The 16,552-nt window shown below is 40.3% G+C and overlaps 1 protein-coding gene and 1 long non-coding RNA gene across 6 annotated transcripts in view; one reads left to right on the forward strand and one right to left on the reverse strand.

Moving 5' to 3' along the window:
• The window catches only part of LOC131534873 (zinc finger protein 469), a 281,478-nt gene extending 268,745 nt beyond the window's left edge, over positions 1-12,733 (forward strand). For all 4 annotated transcript variants that reach the window (XM_058767980.1, XM_058767979.1, XM_058767982.1 and 1 more), the window contains one exon: positions 58-12,733. In XM_058767980.1, the coding sequence (XP_058623963.1) occupies positions 242-11,620 (11,379 nt within the window). In that variant the 5' untranslated portion in view covers positions 58-241 and the 3' untranslated portion in view covers positions 11,621-12,733. The remainder of the gene's footprint in view (positions 1-57) is intronic.
• Positions 1-16,552, reverse strand: part of LOC131534877 (uncharacterized) — a 54,283-nt gene that overhangs the window by 6,577 nt on the left and 31,154 nt on the right. The gene's annotated exons all lie outside the window — the stretch shown is intronic.

Consider the following 16,552-nt stretch of genomic DNA (forward strand, 5'->3'; position numbering starts at 1 on the left):
AAAAAATGCAATATTACCAAAACTGACATTTTCTTATCCTTTCTCTTCTATTTTCAGAACATCAAGATGACAAATGAACATTCCATCATCAGGGAAATGAAGAGATAAGGAAGAGAGAAAATAATCCTGTGCTTTGAGCTTCTGTTACCGCAGGCCTATTGATTCTGACTGGAACACAATGTGTCCATGTCGCAGCCAGCGCAGATAAGGACCAGCGTGCTAAACTAGCCACACCGGCAACATGACTGAGGAGACTAAACAACCCTTGGCTGCCAAAGAGCTGAATAATGAGTCCAAAAAACAGGATAAGGGGGCTGTGGAGCATAAAAGCTTAAAAAAGTCCCCTGAACACTTTCACAATGTGAGTCAGGAGCCACAGGCTGTGAACAATCTTGCTAAGTTTGCAGAAAAAGAGAGAGACAACACGCAGCAACGTGAGGCTGTGATTCGGCCACAGCAGACTGGAAAGATTGATTTTAAGTCACTGCAGAATCATTCATTCAACAGCAACAGGACGTGGCCCAGTGGCAAGGACAGCCCTCAGTCGCCTAGTGGAAAGAGTCGCAATAGAGACAAGAGTAAAAAGTCAGGAAAAGGTGAGCGTGGCAACCCGCAGCAGTTGTACAGACTGAGTATTACAAACCCACGCTCAAATCCCACAATTGGGATAGCCTATCCCCAGCAGAAAGTCTCACCTCCAAAGAAGATTGATTCCAGCAGGGGTCCTATCTCAGGCAGCTACCGCTTCCATGTGCCAAGTATTCCAGAGCGAGAGGCTGAACTGCAGCAGGAAGAACTACAGTTCAGATGCTTCCAGGAGAGCTCGCCTAACCTTACTTCCCAAAGCTATACCTCACAGGCTGTTGCTGCCCCCTCTGTAGGACCTACTCACCAGAATCCACCACAACCGCAACAGCAGCAACAGAAGCCCAGCCCAGTCGAGAGCAACAGCACACAACCTGCCAACGAAACTTTATTCCCTGACTTTCAACTGAGCGAAACGGACACGTGGCAGTCTCCAGACAGGACTTTCAGAAGCACTAGTTTTGGTCTGTCTTCACAAAAGCCAAACAACCTTGTGGACTTGAACAAGACCAATGGTAGTTTTATGCCTATGCCATTTCAGTATGGATACCCATTGTTAGAGGAGTCAGCCTCCGATTCCTTTCCCTGTGATCGAAATACACAGTCTCAAGATTACATTGATATTTCTCTTGCACCTAACCAGGTTTCTCATAATTCATTTTCATTTACATCCTCTGCAGAGGGACATGAGGCCATGCAAAATAATGCACAGTTTGGTAATGACCAGGTAGAGGACAGGCAGTCATACCAGTTACACCCTAAACCACCCCAGTACATGCAGACACAACATGGTGTGCAGTCATCTGTTCCCAGCAATGACGAGAGCTCAGCATCGAGCACTCGCCAATCAGAGCAGAGTAAAAGCGTTTCAGATAAATCTGATTCTTTCAGTCCAGTAGACAACAGGGACACAGGCTTCGCAGTAGTGGGCAAGAGAGGCTGCCATCTTAAAAATGGCACCACCAGCCAGAGAGTTCTTATTCAAGGCAGTGTTCATCATATTAGGAATATTGCACAAGGTTCTAGTTCCCAAATACATGTCATTAGCCCTCCACATAATGGTATTCACATCAGCCCAGGGCCTCTTGACAAAAGTGTAAGTAAACACCATGTCAGGGTATCACACCCCTGGGAAGGGCCAAACAAAGCCTTCCCACCACCACTCATAGACCAGACCTCTACGCCTTATCCCTTTCAGTACCAACCAGCACCAGAACAGAGACAAAACAGCATTAATGGCCGTATGCCTTGGCAGCAGATACGCTTCACAACTGCCATGCCAAACCAAAACAGGATTGATCTCTCCAGGCAACTGAGCAATCAGCAGCTTACTTTTTTGATAGGCCCATCAGACTGGCAAGATGACAGTAAGCCACACAAAAACAGCAATCAGAAAGATTCTAATAACTTTCTCAACAAAAAGACAAATGAGGGCTTCTCAAACCAAAGGCAGGACAGTGTCAAGCAAGGCTGCAACACAATTCCACCGTGTCATTTTACAAGCAAGGTAGATACAAATCAAGGCCAGGTGGGTGATGCCAAGAATAAGTCAATATACTTTGGTATTAACCCCTCAGTGCCAGTGACATCGTCAAGAAACTGTAGCTACCCTCCGTTACATGTAGCACCCTTAGGGCTGAAGATGGTGTCACCATATGACTCTCCTTCACATTCGCCTACTCAAAATCCAGCATCTAGCAGTACATGTTCATCACTCTCCCCAGCCTCAACAAACTCTGTCACCAGTAACTCTGATGACAGCCAAATTTCAAAGGTTCTGTCCCCTCAGTTTTATCAGCAGCAACAGGACAAGGCATTGATATCATCTAGTAGCATGAACACCAACCAGCATCACTACCATTCGGAAGCAACCAGAGGCTTGCACTATAAACAAGAAAAAACCAAAGAGAACATTGCAAGCTTCATGTCACATAACAGGCATTCAAAGTCCAACATGGACAACGGGAAAGGTTGTCTGGAGACCTACAGAACAGAAAACCATCCCCCACCTCCGTATTCTGCCCACCAACTCGCCACATCATTAGTCTCAGCAAACCTTGACCAACTGGATGTGCTTTTGACATGCAAGCAATGTGATCAAAATTTTAATAACCTTGTCTCTTTTCTTGACCATAAGCAATACTGTGGACAGCATACATTTGCACAAAATGACTTTAAAGATGTGCCAAAAGTGGAAGACATAAGGAAGTTTCAGACGGACCACACAAAAGCCATGTCATCTGGATCCAGTTACACAATTTTGCGGAGTTCCTCAGATTTGCATCTGTCTCTGCTTGGACTAAACAAGAATGGGGAAATAGTGCCAGATAATGAAACCAAAGGAGATATAAAAGATGATCCAATGAAACTGATGCTACCAACTGCACCCCTGCCGGATTTAGAAATGGAAGATCCCAAATTGGATAGCCTTATCACAGAGGCTTTGAACGGACTAGGCTATCAGTCAGACAATGCAGAGATTGATAGCAGCTTTATTGATGCATTTGTTGATGATGATCTCACCACTACTAAATGCACATCAACAAGACAGACTTTGACTACCAAAGACTCCACAACATTTGAAGGTAGAACAAACAGTGAATCAACATCCAGCGAGAGATCTCAAGCTCACAGCAAATATCCTTTTGACTCAGACTTAGACAGCCTTAGTTCAGGCAGCAAACTCACAGGCAGCCCTTTCAAAGAAAGCCAACATGAGTTGATACAAAAGGAGGGCCTCAAAGCAGAAACCTCTCCAACAGAGTCCCAGTCACAGGAGTCAAACTGCACACAAATCGAGTGGGAATCAAGAAAGTCAGAGCAAAGAGAAGAGGAAAATGATTACGGTTCTAAGTTTCTTCTATCAAGCAAGTTTTCTGCAAGATGTGGACTTAAAAGCTTGCAGAGTAGCAGAGCATTAGTGAAAACAACATCTACCTGTCCCAGTAAAAGTCCAACAGCTCAGAAACCAATACCAACAGAAGGAAAAAGGAAGAGAACAGGTGGCGGAAGCTGGAGTAAAGAGCTTATTCACAAAATTGTTCAACAAAAGAACAAGTTACATAAACTCCATGTGAAGGGCACCAAAAATATGCAGTTTTCACTTGTGATGGAGAGAGTTACTCCTGCAGTGCAGAACTCTACTTTCAGGGAGTATGATTATGTTTCTGACTCAGACGATGACTGTGAGCCTGTGAAGATAGCCAGACAAGGACGTCTCAGCCAGAGCATTCGTTGCAAGTACACATACACTAAGGAGTGCAAGGGGAGGATTCGTGCTGACAAGAATCGGGAAAGTTCATGGAAACAAAACAAAAATGAGTGCTTTGATCCCAAGAAAGATTTGGATGTCTCTCCATCCTTGATGAAAGACAACCCTGGTCACCAAAGGCTCAGAAGACGGAGCAGTAGGTCTTCCACAAGCAGTGAACTGAGCACATCAATAAGTATTTGCAGCGATAGCATTGGCAGCCCGAAAAGTACTGATCATACAGATTCAGACTCTGAGAAACGAACAGAAGTACAGAGGAAAGATCAAGACTCTCTTGAACAGAACGCGTACGAAGAATCGCCAGCAAGGATACGGAAAGAGTCTAGCACATCACTGGCTTTGACCTTTACGAAAAATACAAAAAGGTACAGCACTGATAAGATACTACTCACTGAGCACAAAGATCGGTTCACTACTTCAAAATGTTCAAGCATTATCTGTAAGACTGAAGAGACTGCATCAGAGCACACAATGACTAAAAGTACTGTCAGCCTTGCCAGATTCAAAACCACCAGAGTGGAAATAGAGGAAAAAGGGGATCACTTCGGTTTTGAGGCAGGAATTCTTGCAACCACAGAAGAGCCATTCAAAAAAGATTACCCAAAAAATATCACGTCACCAAGAAGGTCTGGTATAACACCAAATCCAATGGAAACCACCAACAATAAAGATTCTAGCCATGTTTTTAAACTCAAAAAAGATGCAGTCACTTCAAAGGGTAAATCCCACAAGAAAAGAACAAATAGTTCTGAATTGTCAGCACCCATTTTTGAGAAAGCCAGCAATGACAGCATATCAAATGAAGAAGCCAGCAGAAGCTCAAATGATCCATTCCCTGACCCCCCACATCTCTGCAGTTCACTTGTGGACAAAGTCTGTTTATCACCTTCAAAAGCCCATGATGCTACAGCACAAAAGAATGGGCAATGTCTCATTCCCTATCCTTCAGAGCATGATCAGAGTCTTATAAAGTCGCCCCTTTCTTTTGACACAACGTCGATGTTTGGTGACCTTTCAGTGGGAGGTTTTGAAAGCAATCTTTATCCAGATATTCAGCTTGCCAAAGAGAGCTTTAGTCCTCTGGAAACCACAACAGATAAGAAGGAACTTTTTGAGTCGTCATTCTCACCATTCTTAGAGCAGAGAGACTGGAATCTGATGGTTGATGTTACTCCTGTGTTGCCAGATGAGATTTCTCAGTACAAAGTGGACTCTGACTCAAATGAGAATAAGACCAATTTTAACCATGTCCCATTTGCTTTGCCGGAGAAATTAATGGACTACAATCCAAATCTCAACAGTAGCGTGTCAGTTGATGATCTGGAAATAAAAAGGATAGTTACAGAGCTTGAGAGTCAGCTGCAAACAGCCAAACTCAGCAGCCCTCCACCATTAGACAGTGAGCTTCCAAAACAGTTAACCATGAGCAAATTCTCTCCACTGAGACTTGACCCTGACAGTGAAGATGAGGACAGTAGCTTAGAGATTAACTGTTCCTCAGAGAACTTGCAAATTGCCAGACCAGTAGACTCACAATCAGCGCTGTTCTCAGAACCTGACTTACCATGGTCTAGTCCGCTCCCATTCGGATTGATGTGTGGACAGCAAGGTCTTCATACACCAACACATTCCTCTACTATCAACACACCAATTGATTCAGAACATGACCATTTGGATATAAAGGATGCTATGGGGCTCACTGTTTTGAACACAGAAAATGGTTCACCTACGCATCCAGAGGACAAAACAGAGAAGAATGACTGCTTAGACAAGTCAGAGGAGATGCTTGAGCATGAAATCTACACAGAAAATCTGATGAAAAGCTTGGAAGTGATCTCAGATTCTTTGTCTTCAGGTTTTACATCACCTCAGTCATCTCCTAATCAAGAGAGTGTGGTTCCTGAAGAACTTGAAAAACAAGACAATGAACACTCTGAACACAATGAGTCTGAGCATATAGAATCTAGAAACATAAAAGCAGAGCTCACAAAGTTCTCAGTGGAGACATTTAACACAAACAACACTACACCAGAAGAGACAACCAGTGACATTTATGGGTCAGATAATAGAACAAAGGTCTGCATAAATGAGACTAGTAATGACACTCTTCATGATGAATTAGTAGCTAATGAACAACAGCTTGTGGAGAGTTCCTTTGAGAGTCCACAAACGACATGTGTGAACTCAAATGAAATCGATTCACAGAAGTCTTCAGTCTCCATATATGAACACAAGTGTGAGTCCTCTGTCAGCCAAACTGAGAATGCCAAGTGTGATAGACAGTTTGATATTAAGGACTCAAATTATACTATGCAAAATTCAGACTTTTCCAAAATATTCCACTTCTCAGCATCCCCTACCATACCAAAAGATGAAAATTCCCTGTGTGTAGAAATAATACAGAAATATGATGCAGATTCAGCTCTAATTGCAAAGCCAGAATTAATTTCTGAAGACAATGGGCACGCAACAGGTGGAAAAACAGACTGTCCGTGTGATACAGACATCCAACAACCCATTTCAAACATCACGTCTCATTGTGAAGACAACTTGTCAACCCATTCACAATTAATTCATACACAACAGGCGGTTTCTCCTAAACATCTTCCTGTAGTTCAAGATGAACATGAATGTATAGACAGTGTGGAGAGAGCCATGCCTGACATGACATTGTTTTCTGTGCAATCAGAATGTGAAGAAAATCAACAAAAGAACACTGAGCAGAGTCCTCAACTTCTTATTTTGACTCAGGCACCAGAGTTTTCTTACAACTCTATCCAAAGTCCTTCTGAGCTGAGAGATAATGGTCCACTACCAAGCACAGTTACCCCTGCACTAAGTAAAAGCAGACCAGCCCTGGAAGATAACTCAGATCACATAAATATTGGCAAGTCAGATACTTTTGATCCAGCAAAAACAGAATTAGATAATTCATTTAATTCCCATCTGGATTTAGTAGAAATTACAGGGAGTAAAATTTCTAGCCCTGGAACACTGTTGGCTGTGGACAAAATCTCAAAACAACCTTTTTCTGAGCATTCTGGGGCACTGGATAACTCTCAAGATACAGGTGCACTGTATGATTTGAAACTCAGTCCCCTGAATTACAGTCAAACATGTTTCAATGAATACAGCTTCACCTCTAAATGTTCAAACAAAGGAAATGACCAGCCTGATGTAAAATCAGACTCTACAGACAGTTACATTCTCAATGCCTGTGCTTTCTCGCTTGATAAACCTTTGTCATCCAGCCCAACATATAATGCAAATGAACAAGAGCCAAGTATTCAGGGCCATCTGACTGGATTTGATATACCCGAAACTTCTATAAATAACAACCAAAACGATATCAAATATTCAAGTGTCTCAGCTTCCTGCAGTAATTATGTTGAGGCAGGCAGTACAATTGACTCTGAACAAGTCTCAAAACTTGACCAAACTGACATGGATGGTAGTCACCTACCACCTGAAACTGTTGATTACATGGATCTGCACATCAAATTTCACAAGAAAGCAGATTCAGAAAAGCTGGACCACCAGATGATGACCAATGAGCATGATGCATTGCAGAGGTCAACAATGTCAGATGTTAAGGAGATACCTAAACCTCTGATACAATGTGCAAAAGCAGCATCCATGGGTCTCACATTCATATCTGTCCAAAATGAAGGACCAATTTTAAAGTCAAATGAGACAAAAACATCACAGAAAAAGGGTGGTACACAGAATGCAGTTCAAGGAAAATTTCAGTGTGAAATATGTGCAATGTTCTTTCGTACACAACCTGGACTTAAAAGACATAAAGCCATGAAGCATGTAGTAAAGACTGAAGGAATTTCTCCCATTGAAAATCTACATATAAGCAGTCAAATGTTCATGCCAATTTTAATGCCACACCCAACCGAAAAAGCACTGAAAGGTAGCATGGATGTTTCAAGTCAAAAAGTTCTTTCACATCCAAACAGAAGTGAAATCTCAGGTGGACAAGAACAGCAAGCAGATCCACATTTGATCTTTCAAGGGATTGCAAGTGATTCCGATGTGTCAAAGATCCCAGGAAGTTGTGATACTGATCAGAGAACTTCTCTAAATGAAAAAGCAAATAACAGTAACACCACTGTGGACATGAGCAGTGAGATGTTTGCTCCAAAACTGGTAAAGCAAGACGCCTTTTCAGATGAAATACTCGGTACTTTTAAAACAGATACATTGCAGGATATATCGCCAGATTTTCCCTCAATGGCACAACAAAACTGTCCTAAGTCACCTGAAAAACAGGTCCCAAATAGCAGTCACAGCTATCATGAAGTCAGTGTGAGGGAGGAACAGAAGAGCATGGTAGTTACCAACAGCAGTGAAGAGCAAATGGAAGAAACAACTTCTTCCATAGGGCATTCTATATTGCACAAGGAAGGAGACACATACGACATTGACGATGTTGTGACAAAGTATTGCGCTATTAAGCCAAATTATGTTCAGACAGAAGATGTCCACTATCCACTTGGGGATTCTTCTGTGGATATCAAGCGTGAGAACACCCATTCTCCCGCAGAAGACAGTCATGCACTTACTGAAACTTTAGGAATAGCACCTGATCTCAAGGCTTTCTTTGATGACGAAAGTACTTTTTCTCAATTATTCCCAAGAAATGATGACAGGAAAAGAAAGAAATGTGCAAGGGTCTATGGTAAAAGCAACAAAAAGCAAAAACAATTGTCCTGTTTAATTTTAGACTGCCCTCCCACTGATGCCTTTATTGATAAGTATGAGGAGTCTAAAGAAAACAAGTTGGGGCACAAGTTTACCAGTGACATGAATGACCCTTGTGAATATGAAACCATTGAGATGACTCCCAACAGCTTAGTCAAGAGTTCTATGGAGAACGTATGTCAATCAAAAGAAGACCTAATGGATAACCAGGCTGGTTATGAGGAAAATGTAGAAACTGGCATAAATGAATTCTTATGTGAAAAAGAGGGCACAATCAGACAACCCTTAGAGCATCAGGATGATTTGCATGATTGCATTGTGTCAGAGAACACAGTTCCTCAGGAAGATTGTAAACCAGAGGTTCCTGCTACAGCCTGCCATCTCCAAATGGTCTGTGTTCAAGACAATGCCTCTTGTTCGCCAAGCACTGAGATACCTAACCTTAACACTACAATTCAGATTCCAGTACCATTTTTTGAGCCTGAGAGAGATATGCCTTTGGTTGAGACGATTGCAAGCACAGAACTGAAAGACCCCGAAAGACCTTGCAAAAAACCTGTGGAGCGGAAGTGTAGGAAACGCATTGAACCTGGACTTAAACCTAAAGATAAGCAGTACAAATGCAAAGTGTGTTTCACATGGTTTCTCACCTTAGGTGAGCTTGACTTCCACAAGCTCTCTCACAATCCATCACCTCCTCCAACTTGCTATATGTGTGTCCAGCGCAAGTTTAGCTCACGAGAACAACTTAGGGATCATCTCAGGGAGAAACACGCCAAAAACAAAGCAGGTGTTTGGACTTGTGGTATGTGCTTGAAAGAAATTTCAGATGTCTGGATGTACAATGAACACTTGCGTGAGCATGCCACACAGTTTGCACGAAGAGGCCAGTCTCAGAGCTCCCTCTTGGACATGCCTGGGTGTTTCATGCAGGAAAATGCAGTGAAGAACTTCATATCTTCAATAATGCAGCATCGACCCAGCAGAGCTACAAAAGGAGACAATCTTAAATCATCATCCAAGGAAGAGAGAAGAACATCTTTAGATGTTAATGGACAAGAGTTGAAGGTTCCAGAGGAGTTTGATTCCATAAGTCTGAAGACTAAAACGAGTATTGGGGGAGGAAGTAAACACTGTGCACTGACAACGCTTGAGGTTCTACCTAAAGCAGAGACTCCTACCAAAAATGCTGAGATGCATCCTAATTGCAAAGACCCTTCAAGGGACTGTCACCACTGTGGCAAGCAATTTCCAAAGCCCTTTAAGCTCCAGCGTCACTTAGTTGTTCACAGCTTGCAAAAGATTTTTCTTTGTCACAAATGTCCAGTGTCCTACCAAGAGGCAAAGGAGCTTAAAGACCACCTTAAAAATGAACATGAGGAGACAGATGAGCCAGACTCAAAGCATACCACACTCTATACTTGTGAACTCTGTGCCGATGTTATGCATGTAATTAAGAAGTCTTTCATCTGCAGTACCTGCAACTACACGTTTTCCAAAAAGGAACAGTTTGATCGTCACATGGAGAAGCACCTTGCTGGAGGGAACAAGATCTTCAAATTCAGGGGAGTCATGAGACCTTGTATGCCTTTTAATTCAAAAGATGATATATCTGACATGCCACCAAGCAAGAAAAGGAAGGCAACGGAGAGCAGCTTGGACATCACAGCATCACACATGCAAGGCATCAAATCAGTGTTGCCAGTCATAGATGACACTGCACAGAATAGTACGGAGGACCATTCTACTGAAACAAACAATCCCAGTGTGAAAATTGAAGATGTAGCTGAGGACTTCCCTGAAGTTGCCAAGGACATTATAGAGTGTACAGTGCAAACTGATACAGCAGAACAGAGTCTTTCAACAGAACTGAAGGAAGAGGATGAAAGCTCTTCTCTATCTCATGAAATCCAAGCTGATGAGCCCAGGGAAGTCAGTGTAACTGACAAAGAAGCTCTGACAGAGATTTGTGACGTTAAAATAGAAGATGACTGTTGCACAATTCCAACAACATTGCTAGATTCAGAAGTTAACATTGCAAGCATTTCCAGACAAAACGAAGACAGGGTGGAGATGAACCCTTCAGAAAGCCTTGAAAATGCAAGTGAACAAGAGGAAACAACAGACTTAAGTGTATGCACCATTCAAGTATGCAGTCAAACAGATATAAGTTTACCAACGCAAGACATGCAAGGGCTCTCATCTTGCAATGACTTTGAACTCTCGTCTGTGAAGCAGTCTTCAAACGAGACAAGCTACTTGAAGCAGGATCAAACAATCGAGACTTTATTCTCCATCAACAGAAATGAGAATAAACAAGATGTTCACACTTATGACAGTGAACAGCTGACTACTGGCCAGGCTAAGCACATAACTATGGTCAGGTCTGAGGAAACTTTGAAACAAAGTCTTGAAAATAACCCAAGGCGCCTTAGTACCACTGATTCTGCACGTCACACCAACAGCTCTAATACATGTGAAGATAAGGACTTGACCAAACAACAAAAGAAGAGGAAAGAACTTAAGACACCTCACAGCTCTCAGAGAACACCATCTCCGACTGCAAGGGAAAATCTGGGCATTGACCCAAGAGTCAAAAAGAAATTCAGACCTAGCAGGTGTGAAAATATCGATGGGCAAAGGAAAACCGATTTTCCCAATGACTATCCAGTGCTTACATCAGTAAAGGATGACACAGTCAGCAACAAAATAATCTCCAAGCATAAAATAGGATCTTCCAATCTGGGCCTTCACCTAAAGAAAGGTCCAGTAGAGTTCTCACCCAAAAAGGTTGAGATTGTACGCCACTTCAACGGAGATTGCAAAGGGAAAAAGAGCATTCCTAAGAGACCTATTCATTCCCCTCCTTCCAGGGTCTCCACCCTGAACAACTCATTTAATAAACCACGGTCCAAGCCAGGGGTCAGATCCATAGAGACTCACTCATATCGTACTGCAGAGTCACAAAACAACCTCCTCAGCCAGCTGTTTGGCCAAAGACTAACTAGTTTTAAAATTCCTTTAAGGAAGGACACTTCTGAATCTATCAATTAAGGATTAAATGGATGCTATTTACGAGGAGGTAATTAAGTGATCCACTAGGCATGTTATTAAGGCAGTTTATTCATGAGACTAGGATTGTATGGCCCTCCTCTGTGAAATCATTTAACTCCTTGTTTAGTCACTTTATTGCATTCCTCTTGTAAATGTGTATTTACATATATGTGAAGACCAACAACAAAATGTATGAATATAGGATGAATTTGTTGGTTACAAATGAGTTTATTTTCTCTATTTTATAGCGGAGCATTATCTCTAAGAGAGTGTATTTCATCAGCAACAAAGAAAGGTTTTCGGAAAAGAGTTTACTTGAAAATGAACTGAGAATATTTGAGTTCCAAATAATGCATGACACTTTTACATTACATGGTCTTAGATGTTTTCCTAGCAACAGGACCAAAAGACATCACAAGTCTGGATCATGTCAATGTGCCTATTGTATATGCTTCAGAGAATTACTCCTCTATACTCTTTTACTTTACTGTATTGCGAAGACACTCATTAGTATTAGCTTTTGTATCATCACTAATTGGTGCTATTTTATTATTATTATTTGTGTAATGTGAACACAATGTCTTATAACTGAAGGGAACATGTAGCAATTACACTCATCATTGCTGGTACTCAACAGTTTTAGAGTAAATGACACAAAAATACTGTGTAAGATCAATCAAAAAGAAAGGGTTCTCATTTGTGTCTTAATTTGATATGTTCAGAGGAGGGCAAGGAAAAAGCCTTTTTCCAAAACTGAATTTAGTTTCATTTCATCTATAATATGAACTCAGGTGCTATTATTGCGCATGAAACCCTTAGGAATTCTTCCCATGCACTGATGTTACAATACACAAACCCCACACATGATCATCTATAATTTCCCCCAGTTCTTTAATTATTACTATTTACTAGAATAAAAGGTGCTTTGTCATGTTTATATGTATCTTATATTGTATAATATTGTAGGTTGATCTTTTCCAGTGCAATGCATAATGTCAAAGTTCTATTTTAATAATGTGCAAAAGATGAAGAGAAAAAGGAAAGGAAAATACAAAGCCTACTGAAGGCTTATGAGTGGATCACAAAGTGCATCATATAAACTTGGTTATTAAAAAAAATATTTGCATTAAGTCTTTTGTGTCTTTGTCTTCTCTGATGGTTTCCTTTGTTTCAATGACAGCTCCACAGCATGACATATGTGCTTATAATTGCTTACAGTGTTTAATCCTGAGAGAATTTTCTCAAAATACAATGTGAATGAATGAACTGTGTGCAGCATGTGATAAGAAATGGAGAGTAAGGCTTTGTTTTAATCAGGCAAGAACTGCACTGTGTCCTTTGAATTCACATTTAATGATCAATTTAAACTGACATCAAAATGAATAGGTGTAGATCATGGAGCCATCAAGAGTTGACAACCTGTTTTAGCAAAGAGAATGACAGCTTTGATCAGAAATAAGACATGTAGTCTTCCAAAAAAATTTAGTGCAACACATATAAACACACACCATGGAGTCCAAAATGAAGACCAATACTAAAAATGCATTTTTCTCTTTTATTATTTTAAATGCCATGAGTATAACAATTAGAGCGAACAGCTGATTTAACGTTGAATTTCTAAGTATTTGGTTTTGTCCCATTATTCTTTAATGACAGCAGAACTCAAGCTGATATGAACTGCTGTGTATGTTTGTTGTGTAATACCTGATGAACATGTTATCCAGTAGCCTTTGATTTGACAATGTTCCAAAAGCATCTTTTGAAGTGCTTAAATGTCACAAATTTGCTTATTTGATTAGTGACCTACAAATTTCACTAAATTTTTCACTCCATTTTAGAGTTCTTAAAGTTTCTCAAAATCCTAAACCTAGTTTTTGGGTTTATTTTAAAAAGTAAAAAAAAAAAAAAAAGTTTGTTTAAATTCAAATTCGGAATCCTAATTTTTCAGTATGGTCTTCGACTTTTGAACCCCACTATATTTATACATTCATTTTAGAACTTTCACATCATAAAGCTATTAATTTATTTTGATAAGTTTTCCCTCCAGTAATGCCAAACTATGTTCTAATGAGAATAATTTTTTTTTTTTTTTTAGTAAACAGTAACGCTTCTGCTCAAAAACAATGGCACATCATTCCACAATCATTCATACACAATAGCACAGTAATTACCCAAACGAGAGCTTCTACTGGTTATGCAAATGCACATCGCAAACAAGAGGAAATAAAGTTTGGCTGTTTGATTACCGTTACTTATTTGCTGCTCAGAAAAGGACTAACACAGACAGTCATTTCAAGCCGATTCATCACTGTGTGTTTAGTGGCTTGTATCCCTACATGAGCATGATTCACCTTCACATAGGAATAAAAAGCCATAAGACACAACAGCAGTATAGGAGCACGGCAGTGAGGGAAGTCCCTGGCTTTCAACAAAGATGTAGGGGCCCATATTGGAGGCACCTGGTAGAAGAAAGAAAGAGGAAGGAAAAAGATTGATAACTTTGAAAAAGAGATGACAAAGCTAAGCAGGCAGAAAGACCAATATTATAGTTTGAAATTGATATTATGATCTTAGCTATCATAATGTGCCACAGTAGGCGTCAAGAGCGAAGCATTTCCAAGACAGCTACATTTCTGTGAGGTCTAATGCATTAATCAATCAATACAAATGTCATACTACGCAATACACACACACACACACACATAACGCTTCTGTAGCTGTGAATCATGTAATTGCCACTGATTACTCTTTTGGTTTTAACCAAATATGCTGTGAAACACATGATTAAATATTAATTTAATTATGCAAACAGTGATTAGTTCAATTATTCCGAGCAAGTTTTACCACAATGCAAGGTGCTCATTAAACTACAGTAACCGAATGCTAATGAATGAATTTATATGCAGAAAAAAAAAAGAATTGTGGTAAATGGTCAGGGCGGCAGATTTGCATTATTGACTGTCAATCACTCGCGAAAAATAAAACTTTTCATTGCGTTTTCTCCCAGTGCTGTTTGTTGCTGCCAAGCAATAATTGTACGGCTTCTTGTCAGGGCTGTTCTGATCATTTCATCTCAGAGCAAAATCTCCTGGGAGACAGGACAGCTTTGCTCTTTGAAGTGGAGTGACATTATCACTGTGGCTGGCCCTGAAAATAGCATCAGTTTCGCCATACTGCCACTCACAGAGGGCTGAAGATCAGGGCCAGATAGAAATGGGCGACTGGTCAGCGGTAATGACATGGAGTCTAAAGGGAACAGAGGCCATCTTCAATCTCACCTTTCAATCCCAGCAACCCCCAGTCCCCATTCAGCAGCGTATAGTGCCACTCACAGCTTTTGTCGCTGATGGAAAATTACTGGGAATTCCATCACATTGCCCCGATGTCAGAGATGGAGAGCGATAGCGGGAGAAAAAGTGATAAATGTGACTCTATTTGGTTCGGGGAGAGCTTTCGGCTCCCTGTGCCACAACACAATGTTTAATAGAAAAAAGTCATTTCGCTGTTAATTTATGACTCATTTGGGGGATAATACCAGGCTGTCATCCATTTACAAGAGTAACAGGTAAAGATGATTTGATGAGAAGGTTCCCCAGGCTTCCCAGTGCCGGAAAACAGGAAACGCAACACAGGTAATGCCTCTGATGGAGGATGCCCATGTGTAAAGCAGCATGAGTTATGATTGTGTTTTGTCAGTATCAAGGCATGAATGAAAAGCTAGCACCGCAAGCACTCCATCATAATAGCAAACAAATGACAGACAGAAAAATCTAAATCAGTCCCACTTCTGCATTTAAGCGAGCTTCATTTACATTCCATCTTTTTTTATGAATATGATTGGATTGCACTTTATGACGTCTATATATATTTTATATATTTACATAGAAATGAACTATAAAGCACTAGAAAAATATTCTTATTGCTTTAGAATGCCTAATATAATGTACTTAATCACTTCCGGTAAATAAATGTAACCCAGTTTTTACTTCTTTATAACACCAGAGCTTTTACGATTTCTTGATTCAGCTCAAGTACTCGATTTTACAAAATCCTCAATTGCATTTTGCCCATGTTGAGTAACCGGCAAAATACTGGAATAGGCGCATTTCACAGACGAGAATCCATGAAACGCATTATTAGACCGTTTTCCAAGGCTGCATGATATATTTAACCCATTTAAAAATCATACTCTATTGTGAATTTACAAATGCTATATGCAATGCAGGTTTGATATATGCGCTTTAATTATTTACATGCGTGTAGGTTACATACCTGCCTTACTTTCACAGTAAATGCTGCTCCACACAAACTGTTTTCATTTGCGTCAAGCATCTCAAAATCCATTTCTGCATATTGCTGTGAGTTTTCGTTATGGATTTTACAACCTTAAAAGGCCTTTTTGTTTAACCACTAGCATCAGATGTAGGGTCACTGCATATTGCTGTGAGTTTTCGCAACATGTGCCATTTCATCAGATTTGTAAGATAAATAATTTATAAACCCACGCAAACACAGGATAATACATTAATATCTTTCAAAATATGCTAACTGTTCATCGCGATTTCAAAATCTTGCTGAGTTTACACATTTTGATGCCCACACATTCAAGAATTTATAATGGTTGCAGCATTTCTGTCAAGAAATGGGCTAATATTAAAGATCAAGTAGACCTTTGAATTAAATGTTTAGTCAATATTAACCCTTGTGCGACCTTTTGGACATTTTTGTCCTTTACAGTTTTTTGTTTGTTTTTTTAATCATTTTGCCTGCGTTATTGGTAGCTGCATACATTTTGGCACAGGTGTGTATTTTTATTGGAATTTTACTATTTCATCCCCATTTCCTTTAATAAATCTATTTTGCACTAGGTACAAAAAAACTGCACTGCCGTTTAATTGTAAAATTATGCAATTTTTGTTAATAGGCTTTCAT

This window comes from Onychostoma macrolepis, chromosome 25 (genome assembly GCF_012432095.1).
Source record: "Onychostoma macrolepis isolate SWU-2019 chromosome 25, ASM1243209v1, whole genome shotgun sequence".
NCBI lineage: Eukaryota > Metazoa > Chordata > Actinopteri > Cypriniformes > Cyprinidae > Onychostoma > Onychostoma macrolepis.